We start from the raw sequence: 18,711 nt of genomic DNA, 5'->3' as shown, positions 1-18,711 counted from the left end.
AATTTTTCTCCTAATAATTTTACTAATAGACAGTTATTGCGAGATCGAATTATATAAAGAGAAAACACTTTGTATAAATAGTATTAACATTATTGCTCTCCGCTGTGCGAATGTTTTATATAAAATTATTTTAACAATTGTGTACACAACAATAGATTATGATAAAATTAAAATAAAAAGATAACACGTACAGTAATATTTGATAGAATTTAGTAACACATGCACAGTGGACAACACGTTAATGTAATTTGTGAAATATCAAATCATGTTTTACATCAAATCGTTTACAAATACAATCTCTCTTCTTGTTTTTCTTTTATAGAGAATATCATAAAGATAAATAGAAGTGTCTATTTTTCACGAAAAAAATGTTCGTATTGTACGCAAAAATAATACACTTAAATTAAAATTAAATATAATTAAACGTAGAGTTTCATTCGGTTGTTACACTTACCCATTACGTCCATACATATCGCTCCCAGGAAAATTTTATTCGCGTCGTTCTCAAACGAGAACGACTATTCTATTACGCAAATAAAATGCTACGTGAAATCAAAGATATGACAAATAATCGCAATAATGACTTATAGTATGTCGACGGAATGATTGCGGTTTCTGAGTCTGTTGAGTAAACAGCTCATTCTCTTTCGAGGTATTGTGCACTTAGCAAACAAAGTTTAAGAGTAAAAATTGCTAAATATACATAGGAGTAAATTATACAGACAATTATACTTGCGATCGCACGAAATCATGCGCAAAACATCAATAATAGAATATTCTAATTAATGAAGCTATCGATAATTTATACAATTTATTAGTAACACATATACTCCTGAAATTACTTCTATGGCAACGTTAGAAAGGCTATCTCTTAATCTTTTAGACAGAATGATTCTATAATATGAATATAAGGTGCGCGATTTCAAAAGATATTTCGATATTTGTAAAACATATCACGTTATAATTATGTAATACTTTTTTCAAATAATACCATATATCATTGAAATATCTGCGATAATACTGCATATGAGAATGGCTTCATATTTTTAGTTATATTTTTATTAATAAAAAATACTATGATCGAAATATTTTTCGAATTTAAAGACAATGGAATTTCATTAAAAGATCACGCACTTTAAAATTCAATATTAATTTATCACAATATGCCATTCTCGAATGATTCAGTAAAGAAAAATATTAAACAATAATTCTGCTTTAATAACATTTAAGTAACATGCCAAAAATATTATATAAATAATAAAAAATATTTTATTATTTATATTAGTTTTTGAAAAGCTCTCGAGGTAAATTATAAGAATATATAATGAAAAAAGGGAATTTCATGTAAAAAATTCGAAGTGACCTTGATTTGATCTTGGCGGCATTACTTAAGATCAAATCAATAATACCTTCTTATGTCCCCCTTCGAATCTTACAGCTTTTGTTTGAAACAAAAACTTTTGTTTGTTTTTTTTTCGTTTTTCTGTATCTTTCGAAATTTTGCTTAGGACAATTAAAATAGGACATCCTGCGCGCGCGCGCGCGCGTGTGTGTGTGTAACATACTCATACACTATTAAATCTATAGAGTATCAAATTTAACTTAATTTAAATCGCCACTGTTACAGTTATCAAATATATCCTTATTTTATATTAAAACAATAGTTAAAATTGACATTGTATCGTGTCAATTTGACACTGTATAATATTAAATATAATTGTTTTAATATAAAATAACGATACATTGAGTAGGAACAGTGGCAACTTACATTAAGTTAAATTTGACACTGTAGATTTAGAACAGTGTACAGTCAAATAATGCTAGCAGTATGTCTGCTAGTTGCTAAAATTCGTTTCTATTCGCTATGATCTTTTTAAGCTTGATTTCTGCCATTACAATTTGCCAGCCATAAATAATATAACAGAAATGCAGCAGGAATGAAGCATACTTTCTCATCAAGATATCATAATGAAAGGCTTGTTTTCTGCTACTAGATATTAGAAAAATAACAAAATGTGTTCGATTATTGCTGGCATTCTATTAAGTACTAACATACTTTGCAATACATAAGATCTGTTTTTTATTCCTGCACTGGACTGCACTAACTTATTTTAGCCAAATATTATATATACATCTATTTTACTTTAAGTTCCAAAAAACATCAGTTCAGCTATAAAAAACAGACACACACACACACACACACACACATACACACACACACATATATATATTCTTGGCAGGTTTAGCTACCTAAATACATATAAAATAGTTAAAAGATTTCTTGAGTGTCAAACTTTGACATAAATAAAATTAAAATATTGAATACGCATAAATCGTGTAGAAATGATTTGTCTTAAAAGAGATTTTTTTTTAAGCATCAGTGAATAGTAGATCGTAACACGTTAAACGTATATATCATCAATAAGGAATTTCAACAAAGTTGTGAGTTTATCAAGATTACATGGAATAATTCATGATTTTCTTAATTTATAGCACGAATGTTTGAACATCATGCTGTTGAAAATATACACGTTTCTTTAACATGTATATATTTCTTTCTTAAGATTTATTTCTTATATTCATAAAAGAAGAGAAAGAGATAGAAAGTCGATCCTGTAAATTTACATTACAGCTAGTTGAGCGTAAAATTAAAAATATATTCTTTGTTTTTAGAAAATATTAATGTAAGTTTACATAGAGAAAAAACATTTATATCTTGTACAAATATCTCAGATTAAATTATAGATAAAAAACACATTATATAAAAAATTTTTTGTTTCTTTCTACTCTTACTATTCTCATTTTCCTTTTTAGGATACAGTATTATGTCAATTTAACGAAGTTTTATTTAAATCTTAGCTCATTTAATAAATTCACGAATACGAAGATTAATATACCATTAAAAAAAATCAAATGCACATAGTTTAAACATAGATAAAATGCCAATAGTCGGCGAACAAAGTTATTTTGTTGAAAATTTTAATTTAAGATTGATGATTGTATTATGCAAAATATATTAACGTATTGCAGAAACAAACTAAAAAAATATACTTACAGTCAAATTGTTCACCTGATTTGTTTATAAAAATAAAAAATATACAATTTATCATACATTCGAAATATTAATGTTTTTTACGATACAGATACGACGCTGATATAATATTAAGTGAACAATTTGGCTATTAATATTATATATCTTGTATATCAACTTTTAATTCTTATATTATTTTTATATCAATAACATAACTAATCATCGATTTTATACTTCAAATAGCATCAAAATACGATTATAACAAAAATTTCATGCACTTTTTAATTTAGTCTTATAATTTACAACACGAAGATCAAAAATTTGTTGTGATCAATGTTTTGTGAGATTTAATTTCCAAAATCTCTTCTAAAATTCATATAATACATATAAAGATATTATTATTGATATAAAATAATATTAATGTTTTGTAATATGTTTTATACAATCTATTATTAATAACAATAGTAGATTGAACTGCAAATTTTTGTAAAAGATATATATAACGACAATTTATAGTTCACAAACATGAGTAGCATGTTTATTTCTAGTTTCTTATTATAAAACCTATTCTGTTCTATTTTTATTTCTTTAAAAAGCGAATCGTATATTAATTAATTAATAATATGATCATATATTATATATATTTCAATAATTAATTGAAATTTACTTTGAGATATATATATATACATATATATATATATACATATATATATATACATATGTATATAAATATATAATTGTTTTCTATTTTGTGCTATCATTATTCTTCGGATGCGCAATTTTTTCATGATATTAAATGAAAGATTTTTTAGTTACATGGATGATACATATCGGAAAATTAATACATATTTACACATAACGATCCACCTTTTCGATAAATTTGTGAACTCAGGAACTTTATAAAATCATAAAAATAAAAACATAGTTCTCTTCTTTTTGTTATCAGGAATTTGTGTGTACAGATGAATAAAGTAAAGACATGTTTAGCATTTATATTTTTTGAAAGCGTATATATGTATTACGTTAAGATACAATCTTGAATCGTCCGTGCAGAAGGCTGATGAGATATCTTCGTTCTTCCTCCTCTCCAAAAGAATACTCTTGCCATTGTCACATCTTGTTTCTTGTCACTGCAAATTATGATCTTGGACGATCCCAAATCAAGATATTATTTTTTTACTTCTTATCTTCCCTCGACTCTTATTCATATGCGATAACTATTCGTTTACAAACCCACTCTCGGACTAAATATATATTTCCTTAATCATAACACAGTTACATGGATAAATGTATACGTGTATACATGTAGTGCACTATCATATTAATACATATATATGTAAGACAAAAGGACTCCGCGATTAATGAAGAGATTTCAGCAATTCTATATTGAGTTTCATTTCGGCTATCTCGAAAGAAGACAAGAACGTTCTGAATTCTATGTGGAACGTTAGTTCTACTAAATTTTCGCACTATTCTAGCAGCAATTCGTTAAACAAATCTCGAAATTACCCTTTTACCATGTGTATCCTATAATGTTTCTTGGTATAACGCCATGTGCCATTAATAATCATCAATAATCTTTGGATGTCTCAAATGTTCGTGCATTAAAAGCAACGTAATATATTTTTACTTCAAAGAAGAGAAAAGGGAGGATTGCGCAGTGTGCGAGTATGTGTTGTCACATTTACTGCTTCATCATGGATCCTATATCATTGACATGTCCTGCTTGCACCGTCTTCAATGCTTTCTTTTTAGTGTCTTGAGCGATGTGAAGAGTCTCCACGTTCATCTCGACGATCTCGTTCTCGTTCGCGTTCTCGTTCTGGTTCTCGTTCCCGCTCAGATGGTCTTCGGCTTGATTCTCGTTCTCGATCTCGTTCGCGCTCGCGCTCTCTGTAGCGATCATCATAATACCTACACAAGTCACGTCAGGCAATTATGCTTACTTTAATACTATTTTACATATTTCGTTATATCTCTCTCTATGAATTCACTTTACAAATTTTAATTTCATGTTATTCATAAATACAAATAAATATATGCCTATATCTTTGTCTCTCTCTAACTCTATTTAATAATTTCTCCTTTAATAATTCTGCTAACCGATGTATTTTGTGCAAAAACATAAATAAGTCGGCACGCAACAAGTACAGAGATTATGCAATTATAACGAAATACATAACTTCGTAATTTTTACAATAGTAATATAAATATCTAAAGATAATATGCTTCTTTCTAATTTCTTCCTTATTAAATCCAGTAATAGAAAATTATATATCGAAGAACAATTTTTTATCTATTTGATTATTTTAATTATTATTAAAGCTTGTTTTATTTATTTATGCTACATATATATTTTTTCTCCTTAATATCTAATGTCCAAAATGAAAAATGAACGTAAAGGATATGAATTTATTGGCCTACACAATGAACATATAACTTCCTATCATTATATTTCCTCGTTTATTTGTTTAGATCTATATGTATTCGCTGTAATGGAAAAATTAATTTACCTAGTCGCCTTGGAAGATGAGACGGGTGCCGTCTCTGGCGGTTCTTCTTTTACTCTTGGCCTGGCTGATTGACGTGTTGTACTAAAATGGATATTCTGTTATGACGGTTTATGTACTATTAACCAGGCTTAGTACATTTTATTAAAAATAAAAATTAATCTAAGTTATTATCGTTTTGATATCAACGCAAAGACATATTTTGTGAGACTTAAACTATTTTATAAATTACATGATAAACACACAAATACAAAATGCCACAATGTACGCAATTATTAGGTGTTGGAATTAATTCGTAGCGTTTTTAATGAAAGAATGTTATTTATTTCACATGAGCATTAAAAAATACATTAATGAAAGTACTTCCCATCACTTGTAAAACGCTACGAATTAATTCCAACACCTAATATATAATCTAAAATGGCAATTTATAACATTTAATTTGAATATTTAATAAACACAACATTTAAATTAGTAAAAAAAAAAATTAATTGATATATCAAAGATTCAAGGGTGATTCAAAACAAAACATGATTTAATCCTAGTATCATAAAAAGAACACAAACAATAGATTGTGCAATAAAGATTAAATAATAATACATTATAGATATACAAATATTTTTAATTCACTTTTAATTTTTTTCCATATAATTATAATTTTGATTTAATTAATTCATGTACATGATTACAGGATTTCATATTTTTATATCACTATAATATAAATTTTAGAAGAGCATGAACATGGATCGTGAATTAAAATATTTGTCACTAAAATAGTTAATTGCCTGTATTACGCATTGCATATTTTGCTGACAAGCTGTATTTTACTCATGTCAGTAGTCAATATTCTTCGTCGTTTGTTCACTGAATTATTCTTACAAAATATAGCGAGATATCGACTAAAGAAAAATGATATACACAATGTATTAATGATATACACAATGTATTAATGAGTCTTAAAATTAAATTGATAAATAAATAAAAAATTATATGCAACCGCGTATAATTGAATCTTACACTCAACTGTATACGTGATTTGTCTCATTCTTTTAAAAGTCACATTTTACTTGCGTGTATAAAACAATAAAAAAGAGAATACAATTCGACGTAAATTCATGTAACAAAATAGTAAGTTATAAATTAAGTACTTCAAAAAGTGCTTAATTTTTTGGTTTTGTCGATATATTACTAATGTCTTACACAAAATATTTGTTTAGAGGTCATTACTATTTTATTATATTTAATTTTTACGTAAGTATATCTAAAATATAGCAGCATAAAAATGCTGTTCTCCATAAGTAATATATGATGAATGAAAATATAATATTAGCGTTTTAATTAAATAAAGTTATTTAAATTGTATTTTCTCATAAACATTATATTCTTTATGTTGCTATTTTATAGCATACTTTAGCGGTAAATAATATTGCAATTATTTTTTATAAATAATTAATTTACAAAATAAAAATATTAATTCTTATTATCTAATGCATTATTTAATGCACTACTAAATATTATTTAAATATTATCTATATAGAAATTATTACATAAGAAAAATACAGAATTTATAGGTGCCAAAAGCATTGACAAATTTTGTGAATTGTCGCTGCGTCGTGATCCATTACTAACGCTGACATTTCATGAATCTTGCCATTCATTTCGTCAGAGGGAGGAGCGCAATGAGCTGCTTCCCTGGAAGATACTTTTTATATAAACTCTGTTAAGGAAAAGGTGTTTGGGGAGACGTTATAGCCCATGTTTCTGTTTAAATTATCTGGATGTTTTTGGATTTCTAGAGTCTCCCTGTACTTCCCCCGTCCCAAACATCTCTCCTTTATACCTCCTTTACAGTTTATATAAAGTAAGTCCATTCTCCGGAGAAACAATTCAGTATCAGTACGCTTCTCACACTGATAAAGTAAACGGAGTTCACAAAACGTCGTATTAAAAATAAATCGCGACACAGCGATAATCTTTTGGCACTTTTAAAGACAATACTCGTAAAAACCTCAAAAATATTATCAAAAATATGGAATACAATGAGATCTTATAGATTAATGTAAATAATATTAAAATATTTGGTCATAATCATACACGAAAAAATTATTGGCGGAATGTACAGAGAAAATTGAGATATAATATTTCACATGATTTTGCAAGTCTAGATAATCTCTAGATAATATTACTTATAACGTTTATAAATTGCAGCTATCGCATTATCGCAAATATCGTATTATTATTAATATTGATTTTTTGGTATTATTGCGCGACAATTCAAATGGCTGTATAAGATGTGAAGTGACAACAAATGGACAATGTTACGGCTGAGGTAATAAAAGTTCTATTCGTTCTGATATATCAAAATATCAAATGATCACATGTTAATAGTCTTTCCTTTATTGATTTTTTTCTGTCTTTTGTTACTTTTTCAGAATGTTTTATATAATGATATTGAGAGATTCGTATTTAATTTTCAGTCACAATACATAATATAAAAATTCATTGACAATGTCTTCAAAAACAGAAGCAAATTTATCAATTCAGATATGAATTTCATTCTAAATATATTAAATATGAATTCTAATGTATCGCACACATTTTTAATCCTTTGTTGTATATAATATTTTATACTTATTGTATGTTTATTGAACGTTATCTCTCACGGAATATATCATATTTTATTAACATTAATGTAGATGTTTATTTCAATTTTTTTCTAACATTTAAGATCCTTATCTTTTATACAACAAATATGGATTAGAAAGATGCAATTAAGAAAGTAATCTGGTGAGATCATTTTGCTTACCTTTCTTCTCTGCTTCGCTCTCTATATTCACGATCTCTTTCACGTTCGCGTTCTCTTTCCCGGCTGCGTGAACGTTCTCTTGGATATGGTTCACTATAATAACGTTCTCTGTCCCTATCACGATCTCTTTCTCTCTCGCGATCACGCTCTCGATCACGCTCTCGTTCACGATCTCTGCTACGCTCACGGTATTCACGATCCCGACTCCTGGATCGTTCACGTCGTCTTCTATGACTGCGTTCTCTATCACGCGAACGCGAACGCTCTGTAAGAAATTCATTATCTGTGAGAAGGACGACACAATCAGTTTTAAGACAAAGATAAAATATATTTACAAAGAGAAAAGATTTTTATAATTTAATATTTTAAAATGTAAAAGTGTGTGTGTGTGTGTGCGCGCGCGTGTGGTGTGTGTGATTTTTCTATGAATTATTTTTATCGCTTTTTCTTTCTCTAATGTAAATCTTTGTAAATCTTTAAAACTACAATTCTGACATTTTTCAACAGCAAAATTGATTATAATGAGATATATTTCACGCAGATTTGTTTAACGCACATTTGTTTAACTTACCTCTACGTCCAGAACCATAGCTTTTGGTCTCGACACCACGTAAAGTGTCTTGGAGGGAACTGATCAAAATTTTACATCTGTCATCTGCAGCTACCTTGGACTGTTTTATCAGCGAGATGGCAGTTACCAGGGTCTCTATGGCACTTGCATATTCGCCTGCTGCGGCATCGGATACTGCCCGCGCGATTGCGGATGAGGATACTGTACGATTACGACCCATTATTTCTTCAAATTCTTGTTCGGTGAGTGGAGGAGGACCTTCAGGACGATGATCAGGCCCGGGAGCTCCATAAGGAGTCTATAAAATATAGGAACAACACAAAAACAATATAAAAAATTATATCAAATTTTATCTATTCTCATATATTTCTTGAATAAAAGTATTTACGAATCTATAAAATCTTGCTCCTAATTTAGACAAATTTGCGAAGAACCTATTTAATTAAGTAATTATCAAAACATGACTATTAAAATTTAATCTATGTTAGAAACAAATTATTCATTAATTGGTTAAATTACTTAAACATGGTAATAAGACAATACTTGTGCACTTGGTGGTCCATAACCATGTGGTGGTACATGTGGCGGTCCGTGAGATTGTCCATGAGGAGGTCCATGAGGAGGACCATGAGGCGGACCATGAGGCGGTCCATGTGGTGGACCATGAGGCGGACCGGGAGGTCCCGGTGGATGTTGACCAGGATGTTGATGAGGTGGTCCTTGCGGAAAGAATGCGGGATTGACATGAGGTGCTGGGCCACCCGGTGGTCCTTGAGGAGGACCTTGTGGTGGTCCACCATGTCCTGGAGGCGGTCCACCTGGACCTAACAATGTACTTGATAAATACTTCAAATAATATTAAATATTTAATATTTAATATTTATTATTTGTCAAACATAAATAAATGTTTCGTGAGTATAAACCACAGATTTCTATATATATTATTAGACTGTTATACCCTGTTCAACGAAAAATTTATCATTCTTCACACATAGAAGGCGGGTAAAGCGAAGATGGATTCTACCTATAACGTATACATAAATGCGACACACTCAAGCTCGGGTTTAGAAAATTGAGCGAGTGAAATAATCCCGACATCTCCACTTTGTCGTCTCTTATGCGAAAAATGATAAATCTCTCGTTGAAAAGAACATAACTTCTTATACATAAACAATGGATTTAGATCGTACAATCGTTTTGCGCATGCATAAGCATGATATTTCTGAAGAAATGCAATATGGACCAACTATAAACTTCTATAATAGTCTACGGGACCAACAGACGTGCAGATGTGCGTTACGCAAAAACATTGGTGCATCTCTCAGTAAATGTGTAAATAAAAATTGGAGTCACTTTTTCAAAAGTTAGCAATACTATATAAAAAAAGTCTGTACTATAAACACACAAGATGGATAATAAATTATGTAAATAATAAATAAAAATAAATTTTATTTCAAAATCGAATTATTTTGAAATATTTCGTTAATGTTGTTTTTCTATCATGTATATTGAATTCTTCAATAATGAGTAGCAATATTCAATAAAATATACAATACGCAAATATGGTGAAATAAAACACAGTGATGTTTATTAGTAATACTTTAAAAATCAGTAGTAATCATACGATTTTTTATTATTTTAAATTACTCCTTTGTTTGAGAAATCCTTTGAAACACCTTGCACCTAAATGATTCTGTCAAATCAATTTCCCTCAATATCATGCATCTCACAATATAGCGAACATTTCATTAATAACATTGAACAAGCAAGTAGCTCACCACCCATAGAACCTGGAGGAGGTCCTCTCTGTGGTGGGCCTTGGCTAGGCTGCGGCCCTTGCATATGTTGATGTTGAGGGAAACCTGGTGGTCCCTGAGGCCCATGATGCATTCCTATGCACATATTGAACAATCTCATCAGTAATATCAATTTGCTATTAGCAAATTGAAAAATGACATAGTATACTACTTCGCCACATTTTTGCTTGTAAGTATCTATCATCTTTTTGTTACGTTTTTTTCTATCGTTTACTCAATCATGCAAAAAGATAGAAGCATTCAAGATGTTTCAGAGGAGTAATCAATTTTAAAGGTTTTGGGTTATAAACGAAGTTTTTTCATAGCAAACGAAACTTTCCAGAGAACAGCAAAAATCTAACGAACCTGGTGGTCTATTCCATTCAGGACGAGGCTGCGCTCCTCTGGGATCTCCTGGAGGTCCACCAGGATGTCCAGGAGGACCACGTGGAGGGCCCTGACCAGGTGGTCCAGGTGGGCCACCATGAAATTGCTAAATGAGGACAAATGAAAGTTCTATTTTACTCTACTATAATTATATGGATAGTTATTGTCTAGACCTTCACAAAAAAAAACAAATAATTTCATAATTAAAGAACAAGTTTGTTAATAACAAAATAAAACATTGGCATTACTTTGTAAAATTAATATTATATAAAATTTATTTAAAAATATAATCAGTAATACATACTAAAGTTTAACAAAGAACATTTCAAAATTTTTTCTTAAAAATTTAACATTTATTAATAAATTTATTGGATATTACAATGTCTAATAGATTTATGATGTTTTTAGAAAAATAATATCAACATTTTTTTAATAACTTATTTCATTTTCTTGATATTTTATTTTCTTTTATCAAGGAATGACAAATGATCTCAAATGACAATCGATTCAGATATACCATTTCTAAAAGATTTATTGAAAAGTTCTGTCACTTGTGCATAAGACTTCACCCCCATCCTCGCATCAATAAAAGAGATATACGCTCCTGTTCAGTTAGCATTAGTATTTTAAGCAGGAATAAAGTCCTCGCTTAATTATTTTTGTTTTTGCACAAAAAATGCATTGTTACATTAAAAATAAAAATAATAGGATCAACCTCTAACGACTTTGATTTTGGCATATGATGTTAAGATATGATTCTGAACATCGTTTAAAAGGTCGTCAGTCAGACTTCTTGGAAATGCAAGTGTCGGCGGGATTATAATTTTAAAGCCTCATAACTAAAGAAAATACTTAATAAAAAATAACATTGTTGTGTTTTAAAAAGCTTAAAGTGAACTACAAGAATATGTAGTAAAAAAATAAAAGTGATAAAAGTAAAATAATAAAAGTGATTCGCCTTGTATATACATCTCAATCTCAGGGGTTCATCAAGGGTCATAAAGACGTTCGTCCCAAGCTATCTCACACAGACGTTGTATATAAAATTGATTGTCGAGATTGTGAAGCATTATATATGGGCTAAACAGATAGACGTTTGAAGACACGCATAAGTGAGCATAGGAATCACATAAATTGGATTTCGTAATAATGGACCACAGAATTAGCATCATCAATATAATTTTGGTTGGGAAAATATCAAGATATTAGACGAGGAAAAGGTACTTAATAAAAAACTTATTTTGGAAGCGATCCATATAAAGCAACAGAAACAGAGTTTGAATTTATAGAATGATATGTATTTTTTAGATCCACTATACATGAATTTGTTTACGGAATTGTGACGTTAATTTTATCCTCTTTTGTTCTTATTTTTATTTTTGTTTCAATAACTACTTGACTTTATTATTTTGACTCTCATTGTATTTCTGACACCACAAGACCTTTACGTCGAGTCGCGAGAAAACGCTTACATGTAAGTTAATATAATTAAAATTCAGACAAATGATTTTAATAATTCTCTAATTTTTCGTTTTCGTATTTCTTTTGAATGATTACACAACAAATCTGACAATCTGATGAACGATGTGATTCTACTTAGTGACGCAATGTGTATGACTTCGGTTTTACTTTATGTACTTTTTATATTACTATTGTATAAATTAATATTTTTGATGATTATTGGGCTACATTACATAGCTAATTTGATATTTGGATAAAGAAGAACGAACTAAATTGTCGGGAATTATCAACTTGAAATTTGCGTTATTTATGTAATTTCGATTTATATTTTATATTGATAAGAACCCGAATTGAAAAGGTCGAAATGTATATTTTATTCGTTTTGTTACATTCACACGAAAATAAAAAATTTTCTGAGCATCTGAACAGCTGATGTAGGCTCTGATAGGCTTTTTTACATTTTTCACTGATAGATTTTTTCGAGACTCATTTATATATATATTCAGTTATTTATACAAATAATTAAATTTTTTAATTAAAATTTTTTTAAGTAATATAATAAAAATAATTGATTGAATATGAAACAAACTATAAAAAGTAAAATCGAAAAGAAAATTATATCATTTATCTGTGGAACAGATAACTTCTGAAAGGTTTCTAGTGCAACTGTTTATGAACAAGACATGTAAATGCAAAATATAAATCTATATTATGATTTAAATCTTCATGATTATTTACAGTAGGCATGCATTAAATGATTTTTTTTAAGAAACTATGCAGATCTATAAATCTCAGTACGTCTCCTTATAAACTGATTTCGCAAGCTTCATGATTATTTTATCAAAATAATTAAAAAGCATTTGAAATATTTATTAATCATAAGATTCTACACAATTTAAGGATATGTTAAAAATTGTAATTTAAAATTACTACTACACACACACACACACACACACGCGCGCGCGCGCGCAACACACACATCTCGAAAAAATTTCCAAAACAATATTATATTATAATTTTCTACATCAATCATTGATATAGAATATTAAATACCATTGATACAATGCAAGGTCCTTTTTTTTTATATAATTGATTTTGAATAAATACTGTTATACCTGCCCCGTATTGATCATGAGTATTGCCGCATTGAGCCGCCAGTAGAGAAAATAACAAACGAGTTTCTGAAGTAACAAGTCATCGTTTTGTCTAACGGGCGAGTTGAGTCTCGGATGAACTGTCGACTCGCACGACGCGCTCAATTCTGCTCTATATTTCTATATATGTTGTTGTGTTATTAAAGAAAAAATTTCGTTCATAAATGTGTTCTTTTATTTCTGCGAGTTCGGAAGTACGCGAATGCAACGCGAATGCGAACGAGATTGTGAGATTTGATTCCCGGGAGTAACAATACATTTTGATATATTTAAGTTTACATATTTCTAAATTTATATTTATGTTTTTAAAATAGGTTTTTGTTAGAGATAGCATTCCATATTCTAAGTGAGCCTTTAAAAAGAGTTAATAAAATTCATGTTTCATGTCTATATCTTTGTTGCAATGTTTAGCGCATATGCTTCAAAATATTTTTATATTAATGAGTAAATTTATATGCGCCCCGGAGTGTATAAATTTTCCTATAACTTCATGAAATTTAATTGCATTTATAATTAAACACAATGCAAAATAAAATGACAATAATTCAATTCAAAACATATTTTCTCTATTAAAGAATATAGAAAAATCTGCTTATAATACATACCATTCCCGGAGGTCTATGCTGGCCAGGACCTGGACCAGGTGGGCCTTGCTGAGGGGGACCACCTGGTCCACTAGGTCCTCGAGGTGGTCCTGGAGGACCATTCGGACGAGGTCCATTCCAAGGTCCTTGCTGATAGCCAGGTGGTGGGCCTTGATTAGGATGGCCTGGCAACGGATGATGTGGACCTGGTCCTGGCCCTAATGGCGGACCATGCATACGTGGTGGAACTTGTTGACCTGGTCCACCGGGACCTGGTGGGCCCATTCCAGGTGGCGGCATCCTTTGTGGTCTTACACCCTGCGGAGGACCCATCATCATTCGAGGACCATGATTTTGTTGTGAATGTTGAGGATGTTGAGGGTGTTGGGGATGCTGTTGATGAGGTGGCATTGGTGGCTGATGTTGATGTGGGTTATGAGGACGTTGGCTCTGACTCTGTTGCGGAGCCGGAGCAGGTCGCGTCTTACACTGTGATTCAAACTGAGAACACATAAAAAAAAGATTGTTGTGAAGTTTCACGTGTACCCACTATTGTGGATATCATAGCGTATTATATTTATCAAGAAATAGAAGTGTTATTTGTTGTTTTTTATCATTACTTTGTTATAATAACTGTCTGGTAATGACATTGCTAATTTTTTAGCAATAATGGTAACAGAGAAAAGTTAATCATTATTAGTGGATTGGAAGTCATTCGTTACTGGAAAAAAAAAACTTGTTATTTGTGACGAGTTACTTTTACTCGTTACTCGTAATATTGCGTTGAGTTACAAGTAACAAACTATTTTATTCAGTATATAACATGTAATGGTGACGAATTACTTTTCTTTCAAAATGACATTTCTAGCTTTAGTACAACTTTAGTTAGTTATCATTATATAAAATATTGCAACGTCATTATCAAATCATTAAAAGTAACAATAAAAATAACGTTATTATATTTCCATTCCCTCCTATTTGTGTATGCTGCGACACTTTATATATTTTCTTTTTACCTCACAATGCACAATGATACATACTTGATTGAGAGCTTGCTTGGTAGGGAAAGTTACTACGGGATTCTGTCCGTGCAATTCTTTCTTGGGCAGCCTTTCCATGCATATTCTCATACTTTGCTCTGAACCCAAGGATATTACACAGAAACCTTTAGACTGACCATTGGCACGATTCTCGAAGAATTTTACCTCCGCAAAGTCAGTCACACCGATACTTTGAACAGCATCAGTTATATCTTGATCACTTGTCCACTAAAAATACAATGTTATTAATTTTCCATAAAAAAGTAAAATATTATAAACAGAAACTTTTTCAAAAAAGCAAAAACATTTTATTAAAACTTAAATATTGTGTAATAAAAATATAAAAAAAATTTTGTTTACATTGCAGAACACCATAGATATAAAGAAACAGAAGAAAATATATTAAAGTATTAAAAACATTAATCAAATAAAATATGTCATATCTACATGTAGTTCTTTTGTCATATAGTATATTATCATAAGATTTTTCTTTATGTTACACACTGAAAGTAAACATTACATTATAAAAGAAGAATATTACATTATAAGATAGAAAAAGAAGAAATCTTTAAAATGTTGGAATTAAATTCGTGCATATATATATATATATATATATACCCATGTCAAATTGCCAACATATAATTGGTGTCGTCTACCAATTTGATTTGGTTGTATATTATTGCCAAGTTGATGATAAGGTGCGTTGCCATTAGTTTCTTCACTTGGTGATGTGGTGTCACCACCACCTTCTCCAGTATTTCCAGAAGAAACGCCGCCATTACCACCTGCTGGGGCAGCAATTACGTCATCATAAAGATCAACGCCGTCTCCAGCAAATTCGTCCTGAAACAGATATATGAACGAGCACAATAATAATAAAAGTACAATGTGAACTATTTAAATTATATTGTGTTGGAAGAAACGCATAATGTTACAATGATATTAAATAAGAATTTTGATTGTATTTTAGATGATAAGCAGACTAATCAACAAATGATATATGAGATAAATTTTACAATATTTATTTAATACACGCACACACATGTATCAAATGTATGTTACAGTCAAAGTGCAAAAGAATTCTAAAAAATACAGATCAGAAAGTACAATATAATACAATACAAATATTAGTCTATGCTTATTTCTTTATGATGATCATTGTTCAAGCTATGTATAACTGTTGTGTTTGCCCAAGAAAAGCTTAATTAAATGTTTCATTAAATGTCTTATTAGAAAATGTTTCTTTGAAAAAAAGAAATGCATCGTCAAATTTATAACAACGTATTGAGATCATCTTGTTATTTGAGCATTAAGTACAACAAGCAGGAACTACAAAATAATATAAGAATCAAGTGACGCCAATTTAAAACAATTACATTTAAAAATTCTCAAAATTTAAAATAATGCTTGATATAACAGCATAATCTCAAGACACTTATGTAAGAACCCAATATATATATATATATATATATATATATATATATGTATATATATATATATATATTAATTCATGAAAAATAAATTACATCAATATGTAAAAAATCGTTAGATGTACCATTTTCTTATTACACTCAACTTCCTGCGCACCCTGTGGTTCAACCGATCAACCGATCGTACACTTCGACTGTAACAGATATGCAGATATACAGACTTTTTGTATTGTGAAGATGGAGCAGAGATTGAACTCACTGTAATTTCAATTTCAGTTCAGACTTTGGCACAGCGGATGTGCAAGGTTTATGCAACACACTGCATTCAATTATTCTTTACATTTGTTTCTTTCTGTAACATGTAATTATATTTATTTTATTTAAAGTATAATAAATAAAATGAACACTAAAATTAAAAAAAATAGAAATTAAAAGTTTACATTTAATTCTGAACTCACACTTTATATATTTTACAACAAATGTCGCTGTTGAATTTTCTCACTTCTATATAAAAATTATATAGATACAATCTTATCTTGCAGAAGGATTGATAAAGATTCAATCCCTTGCGATTCAAGTTCTTAACGTTAAAAATTGATCTGTATGAAATTACATAGATTTCAATTCCTGCCGCGATATTCTAAGATAGCATTTTTTTTTTGCAAAGAGAAAATATATTCAAGAATGGGAAATAAAATTGTTACAAAGACTGCAAAGAAAAAATATAATCTCGCATGCAGTGCGATACGTCGTAATATATGTACGTGTTGTATGTACGTGAATTTGTATACAGTGATGTGCGTGTATATACGTGAGGGTTACAAATCACAAAAAAAAATCGAAGGAAGAAGGGAAAAGAGAATGGAAGGAAAGAGAGAGAAGGGAAAAAAATAAAAAAGTAAACTACACGATATTCGCCTTACCGCTAGCACCATTTTGCGGTCGATTCCTGTTGCGAACCCGTATTACTGTTTTAGCGCTTAGCTCCGGCAACGGGTATCGCGCGCGTGATCGACGGCAGCAGACAGGCACTAGCTATACAGGCGATCGGTCAACTACGCGACAACAAGAAAGAGGTAACACTATTGGAATAAAGCTTATCTCGTATATGTTTGCGAATTAGTCGGTTTATTCGTTCATTCGTTCATCCGTTCGTTCGTTCGTTCGTTCGTTCGCGCGCGCGCGCGCGCACGCGGGCGCCGTACGTTCCTCCTCGGAGTAGCCTCTCTCGCTATCTCTTACCGCGCCGGTTCGATAACAAGCGGTAGGGATCACACAGTAATGTTCACGATGAGAAATCAACGGCGCGAGCCGATCGTTAGCAATGGCCGCACGTACACTACGATGCCGACACCACTCAGCTTCGTTTCCCGATACGTACGGAATAGACGCGGAACAATAATCGCTCGCACACAGTTGCGGCAAGGAGTAGGGTGACGCGGTACGTTATGGCGCGGCGCGTTAGCGAGCGTTGCGAACTCAACATGGATATGAAAATACGCAGACCGTTTCTCTATGTTCTTCGAGCATACGGGAATAAAGAGTACGCGTTCCTGTCGTTTTATTATTATCAAAGAGAAATGCGAATTACCTGCGCGAAATCTTGCTCGAGATCGTCGGCGTACAAATCAATGTCACCGTCCGCCATTTTACGTACACCGACGCTGACTGGCTCACTGCAGCTGCGACTCGGCAGAGGCGCCACCGAACTATCGTTAAGCCGGTATCGCACTGCGATTGAAGATTGCGTCTACGTTCGCGTTTGCGTCTTTTGACCAATCGAAAAGGACTTGTTGATCAGCAAGTTCATTTTGATTCAAGGGACGCAAACACGAACGCAGACGCAATCTCCAATTGTTAGTGATGATTACATTTACACGGCTTGATTTACATTGAAGTTATTAGCGTATTCGATCCGAGCGGATTTGTACGAACCTAGGT

General features: G+C 30.9%; 1 protein-coding gene and 1 long non-coding RNA gene across 9 annotated transcripts; one reads left to right on the top strand and one right to left on the bottom strand.

The window, feature by feature from the left end:
- Positions 1 to 353: 353 nt before the first annotated feature.
- Positions 354 to 18,467, bottom strand: Cpsf6 (cleavage and polyadenylation specificity factor subunit 6). Of its 8 annotated transcripts, XM_087416152.1 has the most exons (13): positions 17,694 to 18,444; positions 17,030 to 17,122; positions 16,896 to 16,964; positions 15,959 to 16,183; positions 15,341 to 15,568; positions 14,322 to 14,801; positions 11,081 to 11,207; positions 10,697 to 10,810; positions 9,462 to 9,742; positions 8,919 to 9,216; positions 8,348 to 8,612; positions 5,545 to 5,625; positions 354 to 4,945 (listed from the first exon to the last, which is right to left on the bottom strand). In XM_087416152.1, the coding sequence occupies exons 3-13, from the start codon at positions 16,896 to 16,898 to the stop codon at positions 4,783 to 4,785; spliced, it is 2,265 nt and encodes a 754-aa protein (XP_087272278.1). In that variant the 5' UTR covers positions 16,899 to 16,964; positions 17,030 to 17,122; positions 17,694 to 18,444; the 3' UTR covers positions 354 to 4,782. The 8 variants fall into 8 exon arrangements, with proteins under 8 accessions (XP_087272278.1, XP_087272275.1, XP_087272276.1 ...); XM_087416149.1 differs by lacking the exons at positions 16,896 to 16,964; positions 17,030 to 17,122 and having other exon boundaries at positions 17,694 to 17,825; positions 18,362 to 18,456; XM_087416150.1 differs by lacking the exon at positions 17,030 to 17,122.
- LOC147906625 (uncharacterized) lies at positions 5,646 to 9,098 on the top strand. The gene is made up of 3 exons (XR_015548299.1): positions 5,646 to 7,600; positions 7,750 to 7,870; positions 9,009 to 9,098. It is a non-coding gene; the product is annotated as an uncharacterized LOC147906625 (long non-coding RNA).
- Positions 18,468 to 18,711: the final 244 nt, after the last annotated feature.

This window comes from Acromyrmex echinatior, chromosome 19 (genome assembly GCF_024713525.1).
Source record: "Acromyrmex echinatior isolate Ae372 chromosome 19, ASM2471352v2, whole genome shotgun sequence".
Lineage (NCBI taxonomy): Eukaryota > Metazoa > Arthropoda > Insecta > Hymenoptera > Formicidae > Acromyrmex > Acromyrmex echinatior.
The sequence above is the reverse complement of the archived record's forward strand: the minus strand, read 5'-3'. Positions and strand labels throughout refer to the sequence as shown.